The sequence below is a fragment of the Formica exsecta genome, unplaced genomic scaffold (genome assembly GCF_003651465.1).
Source record: "Formica exsecta isolate Colony F162 unplaced genomic scaffold, ASM365146v1 scaffold500, whole genome shotgun sequence".
Classification (NCBI taxonomy): Eukaryota; Metazoa; Arthropoda; class Insecta; order Hymenoptera; family Formicidae; genus Formica; species Formica exsecta.
In genome coordinates this window covers 172,843-183,420 of record NW_021852243.1, presented here as the reverse complement: position 1 = coordinate 183,420, position 10,578 = coordinate 172,843, and the positions used below count along the sequence as shown (strand labels likewise).

Genomic DNA, 10,578 nt, shown 5'->3' with positions numbered 1-10,578 from the left:
TCCTTATTTTACATCTATGGACGTATCTCCTTCGCATTCACGCGTAATTTCTTGCTTCGCGGGAATTTGTTGCTACGAAAACGAAACTCGTCGATGGGGAAATTGCCGATCGATTATACCTGTACAAATAGAAGACACGATCTAAATATCTTACGATATCAGCAAAAATGCCGCGGGTATGTAATAAGAATGATGTGAATATTAGAAGATTATTTTTTTGTATTTACTCCGGATTTGAAAATATATGTATTGTTATATGCTTTCACAGGATATAAGATCCTATTTTACGTCGGTTGCAACTTCTCAGAAAAAGAATAGCGAGCCCGTTGCTTCAAAGTCTCAAAAGAGGCGTGTAATTTCGTCAGATGAAGATGAAGAGAAGTCGAAGTCATCCGCAAAACGCACCAAAGTATGCCATGTTATTTATCTGTATATTATATGCATTATTTTATTTATTATAATTGTTTATATTATTCTTTCTATTATTTGCAATAATGCGAAATTATATGATTAATCAGATTGTACGAAAAAAACCGACAAAAGTTTCTGTCTTGTCTGACTCTGACGATGATATAATTGTGAAGAAAGATTTTACAAAATCAGAAGCAAATAAGAAAAATGAGAGTGAAAAGCTATGTGAAACAATCTCTTTTGGCGAACTATTTGGTAAGAGGCCAATAATGAGAGTAGAAGAAACAAAAGTTAGCCAAAAACTACAGAAACTGGTAAATATTATATAAGCAAAATATAGTATACAAATCAACCAACATTCTATAAATAATACTGGGATTTATAGGAATCTGAATTTCACAATGATGATGATTTTGATGCTATACTTAAACAATTGGACACTTCGCAGGATGTGATAATACAGGATACAAAAAAAGATAAAGACGGCATTGAAAATGCAAATATTTCCCAAAAATCTGATGAACCATTTAAAACAGGTACATTGAATTCATTAAATGTTAAAATAAATATTAAACAAAAATTTGGTGTAACAAAATATATTTACAGAGATAATTTCAATTAAAAGCAAGAAACATACTTATTTGAAAAATAATCAAACAAATAAAACGAACATGACAAAAACTAAAGAGATGAAAAAATCTCCCAGTAAAAATAATGTATATTCAAAAATGATTACTCTTCCTTCAAAAGAGAAATTAAAAATGAAAAAAGACAGCTCTAGCTCTAATGAAGATTTAGATACAAATAATAAATGTAGTGATGACAAATCAAAAAAATTAAACTTGAACAATTTAGCAATAAATATCTCAAGACCTGTTTCTACTGCAAAAGAAAACGGCATAAAAAAACAATCGCCAGACAAGAAGAAAGCCAAAATGGTTGATTTATTTGAAGAAAGAATAGAAAAGAAGAAACAGCGTACTGCAATGTACGAAAAATATCTTCAGAGAGGTGGCGCCAGAAATCCAGGTTCAAAAGAGATTCCTACAGTAAGTTTTACTTTCATATATAACAATTAAAGATAGTTCTGAAAGAAATGTATTGTAAGGAACCATTTTTTGGTAAAATTAAAAAAATCTTTGACTGATATTCATTTTATTATAGGGTGCTCAAAACTGTTTAGCTGGTATAAGTTTTGTGCTAACTGGTGTTTTGGATTCTCTGGAAAGAAATGAAGTTGAGGATTTAATACGCAAATACGGCGGTCGTACTGTGAACACTGTTTCAGGCAAAGTTAATTATATTATAGTAGGAGATGAGGCTGGTCCATCAAAATTGGCAAAAGTACATTTATTTGCCTATAGATGTATATAATATGTTTGGCGTATATTTGCCATTTCTTGTTTTATATGAATATCTTTTTTTAGGCCAATAATCTGGGTACCAAGCAAATATCTGAGGATGATCTCCTGGAAATGATCCGCACAAGACCGGAAGGTAAAGCTGAAGATGTTAAACCAGTTGTAATAAAGGCGAAATCAAACGTGAAAAAAATATTGAATACATTTGAGGAAGATAAATCGCTATTAACAGAGAAAGCAAAATCGACACTAACAGATTTATACGATCTTTCTGAAAAGATAAAATCACCACCATGTTCACCTGTGAAAATGAAAACGTCATCATCGATACCAAAGCAGACAATAGATGCAATCAATTATTCACAAGAGGTAAGCTTAGACATCAGTGTGATAATACCTATGTGTGAATGATATAATAGTTAAATTAAATAAAATCTAATAAAAATTAAAATATAGTTCTATTATTATTTTTTTAGACAACTACAAGCATCGGCTTGCAACCGTTAGTTGAAAAATATAGACCTAAAACTATGAAGCAGATTATAGGACAGCAAGGAGATAAGAGCTGCGCACACAACTTGTATGTGTGGTTGCGCGATTGGGATAAGAATCGCCAAGATCCGAAGTTTAAAAACAGCAGTATGTCATAATGTGCATGCAATTGTTATGCTTTCTATCTTTTTTATTTTTTTTATTTTTTTATTTTTTTTTCCCCCGATAATTGCTTCCTTTTAGAAAATAATAAAATAAAATAAGAGAATTAATCTAATTAATTTTGTTTCTATTTTAATAGATAATAAACAAACTCATGGGCAAAGTTTTAAAGCTGCTTTGTTGTCGGGACCACCGGGCGTTGGTAAAACAACAACTGTGCAGGTTGTTTGTAAAGAATTGGGGTACGATCTTGTAGAATTCAATGCTTCTGACACGAGAAACAAGACGCTCCTGAAAGAAGAAGTCTCAGGATTATTATCCAATACTACAATGAAAGATTACATCACTGGGGGTGAGCATATAATAAAATTTTGAAATAATTATGTCATTTTTTCATTTGACGTAGCAAATATATCAATAGGTACTAAACGAAAGATCACAAGCAAGCATGTACTATTGATGGATGAAGTCGATGGCATGGCTGGTAACGAGGATCGTGGTGGTTTACAAGAACTACTTAATTTAATAAAAAATACTCAAGTGCCAATTATTTGTATCTGCAATGACCGATTCAACACAAGAGTGAAAACCATTTCCGTACATAGTTACGATCTGAGATTTCACAAGCTCAGAGTGGAGCAGATCAGGGTAGGGACAGTTTACAGAAATCTCGAGTGATGTTTTTTATTTGATGCGATTAGTATATCACTTTTCTCTACAGAGCTCCATGAAGTCTCTATGCTTTAAAGAGAAAATTAACATATCGACAGAGGATCTCGATCGTCTAATCGAGTCGACGAATTACGATATTCGACAAGTGATAAACCATCTCGAGTTCCTCGGTGGTCGTACACCTCACGTAGAGGCGACCGACAGGAAACATTCGAATAAGAATTTCAAACTCGGACCATTTGACGTCGTGAAAATGGCATTTAAAGCGGAAGAGCAGAAAAATATGAGTTTGAACGATAAGATTGGTTTATATTTCCACGATTACAACATAGCGCCTCTTTTCGTAGAAGAAAATTACCTGAGTGTCAGATTATCCCAAATACCACTGTGAGTATATATTCTTGTCTTTGTGTACAATATAGCAAGGACCAATGGACTTTGCTATATTTGCAGTCTTCAGAGGCTGGACAAGATCGCTCAAGCGGCCGACAGTATATCCCAAGGAGATCTCATCGAGAAGGCGATGAGAAGCAATATGATGTGGAGCCTGCTTCCATTGCACGCATGTTTCTCATTCGTTATTCCAACTAGCGAAATGTCGGGGAGTCTTGATTCGTTGGTACGTTTTCCGGGCTGGTTTGGGCGAAATTCCAAGACGACGAGATTTAATAGGTATATCTGTAGTATCTGTACTAAATTTTTATTAAATTCCTTAGAAGCTCGCTATTTTGATCGCTATATAAGAATGTATCATTTCTAGATTAATGCAAGAATTAACGATGCATACGCGATTAGCCACGGGCGCGAACAAAGATGCTCTGAATATGGATTACTTGGTTCATATTCGGAACGCAATTATAAAACCTCTAATAGATAATGGTGTGGACGGTATTGAAACAGCAATAAATATTATGGGAAAATATTATCTAACAAGGTATATATTTTAATTATATTGAATATACTATACACTGGAATATATGCGAATGAGTAACCAATTGCTGATACTTAATTTTCTTTTAGAGAGGACTTGGATTCAATAATAGAGATTTCTTTCTGGCCGGAAATTCGCGATCCTACGAGTAATCTTGATAGCAAAGTATGTGCACAACATTAATAAATGTTCATATTAAAATAATCAAGTAATAATAGTTATATAAAGTAATTATTACAATGTGTTATAAAATTAAAACATGTATAATTATATATATATATTTTTTTTAATATTACCAATATTTTTTTAGGTGAAAGCAGCGTTTACACGAGCGTATCAAAAGAATCCTCCTATGTTGCCATATGTAATTAACAGTAATATTACAACAAAGAAAAGATCCATGCAGGATGAAAATCTCATAGAAGAGGAAAATGATGAAGAAGATGACAGTATTGAATCCGACAAAATGATCAAGGTAGTATTACAAATTATTTCCACAATTTCATTACGAGACATCAATTTTACAAAAAAAGTACGATTATATAATTTGAAAATCTATTATAGGCAAAGAAACCTGCTGGTAGTACCAGTAAAGCCGCTGCATCGACGAAAAGAAGTGGCGAACCGGTTAAAAAACGTGTAAAGGGACGCGATAAACCTAAATAAGGAACATATAATAATACCAAAGAATGGAACGTAAATTTTATTTAGAGAAAAACGTGAAACAAGATTGATATATTGCTAACATTCGTTCATTTGCTTAATCGAATCGATCGCAATAACATTTATATGTGAATATGGCATGATGTGTATATTTCTCCTGTTATTTATTTTGTGTCGAAATGTAATGTGATTACACAATATCTCCCCTGTCACTTATTTCAAAATATATTTTTATTTTTCCATATCCATGGAGGAAATGTATTATTCAGAAGATTCGTCAATAAGTCTAAGCTCTCCCCTCGTCTGTACACATTCTAAAATGAAAGAACGATCAGTGAAATAACTCAATTACCATAAATATTCTATATAAAATATAAATAAAATCCTTAATTATTTTTGCATTTTCTTCAGTAATACATACGTTTGTTACTGGGTTTCCATCCAATATATTCGTTAGTTCTCTTATTTTCTTCCGTCAGCCAATCGGTTAAAGGTTTGAAGTATTCTAAAAGTCCAGCAGAGTCCATTCGTCTTTGACCTGCAATTTTCTCCATCGCATCTGGCCATGGTTTTGAAGAACCCAACTCCAGCATAGATCTAACACAAATGTGATCATTGTCCACATTGTCTCGAGAATTATTTTTGTAATACTCAGACTTACTTCAACAGGTTTCCAGCATCCTTATTATCGTAAATATCACATTGATGCAATGGATTGGCGTGTGGATTCATTGGACAGTATTGCTTCGCCTTAATGCACAACGCTTTATGGAACTGAAATTGTATCACAAAGCTTACATAGTATCTTATGTACTCAACGTCTGCGATTATGTGGTATTTCGAGCCGGGATCAAAATCTTCTTCTGACCTATCCACTGGTGGTTCAATACCTTGGTACTCTTCTGCAAGCGACCACCTTTGAAGTAAAAAAGCTCTTTAATTTACTCTTAAAATTTTTTAAAATTGATATTTAAAAACTCGTTAAATTTTTATTCATAAAAGAGAGATTGTTATCTCTCTCACCTCAATCGAGGATACTAACCAATTACAGTTGTAATTGTCGGATGTCACTTTTCCTTGGAATACATTCCAGCGCCATCGATCCATCATATAGGCGAACGGCAGAAAAGCAATTTTGTCGAGACTCTTCGCGTAAAGATGATTCAGCAATGCTTCCCGGTCAGTTGAATCGTCCTTCAGTAGTCCAATCTTCTTGAGATGGCTGGGGGTGGACGCGCTGAGAGAGATGACATCGCCAACCGCCTCGTGAAAGCCGGGATTCGCACCCTCTTTGAAGACAGTGGGCTGATCTTTGTATTGCAAATAATACTCGACGTGACCCATTTCATGATGCGCCGTCAACAAATCCTCCATGTTGATGCGCGTGCACTGCTTGATCCTGAAATCTTTGCTGTCATAAAAATCCCACGCGCTCGCGTGGCAAATCATGTTTACGTCCTTCTGCTTCAACAGGATCGATTTTTCCCAGAATGTATCCGGCATGGCGGACAGATTGATTGACTTGAAGAAGTTCTCGGCAAGTCGGAATATGCTTGTTGCGTTGTAACCTGTGCTCGAAGAAATATTTACGAGGCATTATAACATACGTGCAAACAGAAGATCGGCCGTGCAAGACCGAGTTGTAACAGAGCTTCGGGAATTGAACGTAAACCTGCCTTGTTCGACTAAAGCGGCGCTAACGTCCGGCAACTGTTTGCCTGGGAATGGTACGGTAAAATCCGCGATATTCGCCCATGTCTGAGCCCAGGTGTTGCCCAACAAGTGTGCTGGAATCGGGCCGTCCTTGGAAATAATGTCCTCGCCGTATTTCTTCCTGAGCTCGCGCCGGACGTAAGCGTGCAACTGCAGATACAGCGGTTTTAATTGTTGCCAGAGGGTCTCTGCGAAAATACCACGTTTATTTTACAAGTGCTTCGTCGTATAGGCACAGATAACATTGTGCGAATCTTACCGATTTGTTCGGGAAAGTCATCGGCCTCGTAATCCTTCATCCAGTACGCCGCGTAATCGGAAAAGTTGTTGAGCCTCGCCGCGGTGTTGGCCAATTCGACGTATTTGGGATATAAAGATTTGACCTGTTCACCCGAAGCTTTCCTCCATTCCATCCAGATGTGTTTCAACTCCTCGGGATCGCGGCTGTGCATCAGAATTTCGGTGATTTCCGGCTCAAGCGCGAGATCGCATTTGCTCTTATTCTTATAGTCGCATATCTTCGCAGTACTGTAGATATTCTCCATTTGGCTGATGGTCGATTCGAATTCTTTGTATTTCTATAATCGCATTTCAATGGTACTTTTATAATCTAATTCTTATGCTCATTTAATTAGTTGGCTAATATTTGTTTAATTTAGACATTAATTTTGAGAAAAGTCGCCAGAATCGAAGAGGATAATAAATATTTGTAATAAATCTCCATTTTTATCCTTCTTCACTTTAATTTTTCCCAAAAGGCTCTCATAATAAGAAATTAAAGATAATTGATTTAGATTTTTCTTATTTTATATTCTTACATCTTCAGGAAGCGCGGCGACGCCGAGTATACCGAGCTTGTTGAATTGTCTTTTAATATTTTCATCCTCTAAGTCCCTCCAAGGAAAAGCGTTTACTTCTTCGGCGATCTGCTTCATGACACGCGCAGCCGTCGTGGACACGTTCAACTTCTCGGCCAGATTCTCGTCCGTCAGGTTCGACGCGTAATTCCATCCAGCGAGGCTCTGCTTGTTGCTCCATTTCGCGTATTCCGCGTCGATGCGTTCCAGGACATTCTGAGCGTTCTGCAGTGCCTCTGCGGCGGCCTGTGGACTTTCGACGGGATCTACCGGATCCTCTGCCGTGGGCTTTGCCGCCGTCAAACTTACGACTGCCGCTACCAAGATTCTAATAACACGATAATATGCGATGTATTAATAATATTAATAATCGTTATACATTATATTATATAATAATCTCAAATAATTAATTATATTTGTTATTATTTTTTAACTGTTAATAATTTAAAAAATTTGAAATGTTTCTCAGCTCAAGTTTGGAGATGGCATATTAAACATCTCGAAGGACATCAGTTATCGCTCTCTAAGCAATTGATTACTCCATAAAACTTACAGTGATATGAAGTTTGATATGACATTTTTTTGCGCGGCTACTGTTTATTACATGATATATATACATATATATATATATATATTTACTACAATATTATATCTTATCAATATATATGCTACCAGTAGCAAGAGAGAGAGAGAGAGAGATATCTCACTTTTACTAATAATAAATCAAATTATATATAATAATCTCATATATTAATATAATAGATTTAAAAAATTAATCAATTTCAAGAATACACAATCAATTTCATTTTCTCTCTTTCAATAATTCCTGTTTTGCGTTTCTTGTTTACATATATAAAGTTTTATGAATGTCGAATGTTGAGATCGGAATGTAAACGTACAAAACTACCTCGTTTGAGCCGGAAAACGATATTTCTTGATCTTCGGATGCGATTGTTCGAATGAAATACAATATGGTACTAAATGACGAGGTCAAACAACAGCGCGATTTCAAAGTCACGTGCAGGAGTACGATGCGAAGAGCACTCGCGTCCGGCGTATTAACTCGTTAGACCGTGAGTGATTGTCGCCACGCATCCGGGTATATTCGACGTAAATGCCGGCAACGATACCTCACGTACAAGTGTATCGAAAGTGGATAATCATCCTTACTTCGTGAAATTAGCAACACAAAATGATTAAGCGATATTAAATAAACATTTTGCAAAAAGGACATTGACATTAGTTTTTCTACATTAAAGAAGAGAATATCACGATCTATATGATTAATATAAAAAAATATAACACGGTATACTTAAACACTATATATGTATAATAATATATACAACATACATATATGTATATATATAACACAATTGTACAATCTATTTCTATATTTTACTATGACATTATATACAATATGTTTAATTAAGGTTATCAATCATTGTAACACATCACATATTTTTTCCTCTGTATCTTGTGCGATATTTATTTCCGTGACGTTATCGATCTTTATATCGATCTTCGTATTAATCTTTATGGTGAAAACAAACAGTATGCTAATCAATTAACGGGATACTTACAGGCGCAGCATATCGATTTGCCAATCTTTCACGTTCTTGCGAAATAAGATCTTGCGGTTTTAATTAAGGAACCCGAGCAACTTTCAGTGCGAGTGTTCGTGCGTTCTCCACAGGCATGCACAATCTCCTCCCGACTGTCGACTGACCTCCGTGAGCGACACGCGTTATCTTTTATGAAACTTCCCCTCCTTCATTGACAGCATCCGATTGCGCTCCTGCGATCTCCGATAAATTCGAGCATGATCCTAGGTCGCCTGGTTCCGAGACTCGTCCTCGTTGTCCTGTCCTTTATCGCCGCAAATTTATATATCGATCCGAACAATCGTGATCTTCTTCAACCTTCGTGCTTCTCAGAATTTTCAATGTTTTCGAACCGAGGGAGGAAGACGCTGTAAAAGAATATAATAATTAATATAATTCCGAATTAATTGAAAGCTTGTTTCAGTACTAAAAATTACTGACGTTATATATTATTCATCTATTTATTATTAGAAATATTTACATTCTCACATATGTAATATTATATATCTAATATTTGAAAACTATCGGAATGTATAACTTGAATACTTATAACTGGAATACTTTGTTTAGGATAATTTCTAGAATTTTGCACAATCTTGTCGCGCGAGATTACTTCGCATTCAAATCGCTATTATATTAATTGATATCGTGATCACTTTGGCACATAGAATAAATTCCAGACTGTGTATACAGTAATGTATTCGACGATGAAAAATCGACAAGCCTTGAAATAAAAAGGTATTGCGGCAGAAATTTTCATAAGGCCTTGCCTTCCACGTCTTCGCCATTGTTTATCGCCGAAACAAACGAGTTGATGGCTCGGCATTAATAATCTCCGATATAAAAACGTATATCTTTGCCTGATCAGCTTTACATTCTGAATTCGTGGGAGCGAGCGTCCTTGCCGCGCGCACTACGTTTTCCGATTCTTTTCGCTTCATTAACGATACCTCTTTGAGAGTCTAGGACATGTCCTGGACTCGATATCGATTCAAGGGCTTCTGTTACAATTGCGGAATAAATATTGCTCATTGTGTGAAATTTCAGAGATAGTCACGTATTATACAATAAAACTTAAGCTAAACTCCAAGTTCAGAAAGCGCTTAAAAAACAAGAGAATTAAAACAAAATTAAAATATTATATTATATTAAATATCAGAGGAAAGAAAGAGAAAAAGCAAAGCGGTATCCTTTGTCTGGAGAAATTTCAATAAAAATAATATAATCATTTCCGAAAATTAGCTGTTTGTTTCAGAAGAAAGAAATATTGTCCTTTTTACATCTATACGTGGACATTTTTAAATTTATATTTTTTTTCTATATCTGCATAAAATGAGATACAAATTTATGAAAATAATAGTAATGGAAACTTTTGCTTTTTGATATTAGACGGTGAGATCATGTGACTAATATAAATTTAAATTTAAAAAACAATATTCATAAATAAGTTTATTTGAAAAGAAAGATATTTTGACATTAATGGAAAGATATCTTTTCAAAATATCTGGCAGGAATGTTACCGCATCGTTGCTACGCACTTTCAATTAAAAGAATTAAAAAGAGTTAATTGAATGAAAGAATTAATGGAAAGATATATTTTCAAAACATCTGACAGGAATGTAACCGCATCATTGCTATGCACTTTTAATTAAAAAGAATTAAAAAGAATTAATTAAGATTAAAGAAGCATCAGGTTCCATATAATACAGCAGAAG

The 10,578-nt window shown here is 34.8% G+C and overlaps 2 protein-coding genes across 3 annotated transcripts; one reads left to right on the top strand and one right to left on the bottom strand.

Annotated features, from left to right (window-relative positions):
- Positions 1-12: 12 nt before the first annotated feature.
- Positions 13-4,951, top strand: LOC115241623 (replication factor C subunit 1). 2 transcript variants are annotated; one of them, XM_029817469.1, is made up of 16 exons: positions 13-176; positions 269-409; positions 519-725; positions 797-947; positions 1,267-1,460; positions 1,576-1,755; positions 1,839-2,141; positions 2,249-2,411; positions 2,566-2,778; positions 2,848-3,074; positions 3,148-3,485; positions 3,552-3,770; positions 3,859-4,032; positions 4,119-4,194; positions 4,340-4,504; positions 4,594-4,951. In XM_029817469.1, exons 1-16 carry the CDS (start codon positions 168-170, stop codon positions 4,693-4,695), a joined length of 2,862 nt encoding a protein of 953 aa, XP_029673329.1. In that variant the 5' UTR covers positions 13-167; the 3' UTR covers positions 4,696-4,951. The 2 variants fall into 2 exon arrangements, with proteins under 2 accessions (XP_029673329.1, XP_029673328.1); XM_029817468.1 differs by having other exon boundaries at positions 1,018-1,460.
- LOC115241625 (angiotensin-converting enzyme-like) lies at positions 4,719-9,013 on the bottom strand. The gene is made up of 8 exons (XM_029817472.1): positions 8,843-9,013; positions 7,224-7,590; positions 6,665-6,983; positions 6,369-6,593; positions 5,735-6,260; positions 5,354-5,608; positions 5,114-5,289; positions 4,719-5,006 (listed from the first exon to the last, which is right to left on the bottom strand). The coding sequence occupies exons 1-8, from the start codon at positions 8,851-8,853 to the stop codon at positions 4,954-4,956; spliced, it is 1,932 nt and encodes a 643-aa protein (XP_029673332.1). The 5' UTR covers positions 8,854-9,013; the 3' UTR covers positions 4,719-4,953.
- Between the last annotated feature and the right edge of the window lie 1,565 nt (positions 9,014-10,578).

Bases quoted from the DNA above. Each gene is read 5' to 3' on its own strand.
- LOC115241623 (XM_029817468.1), top strand. The intron at 726-796 runs GTAAATATTATA...TGGGATTTATAG, and splicing joins GCCAAAAACTACAGAAACTG to GAATCTGAATTTCACAATGA. The intron at 3,075-3,147 runs GTAGGGACAGTT...TTTTCTCTACAG, and splicing joins TCAGAGTGGAGCAGATCAGG to AGCTCCATGAAGTCTCTATG.
- LOC115241625 (XM_029817472.1), bottom strand. The intron at 6,984-7,223 runs GTAAGAATATAA...ATGCGATTATAG, and splicing joins TCGCCGCGCTTCCTGAAGAT to AAATACAAAGAATTCGAATC. The intron at 5,609-5,734 runs GTTAGTATCCTC...TTTACTTCAAAG, and splicing joins GACAATTACAACTGTAATTG to GTGGTCGCTTGCAGAAGAGT.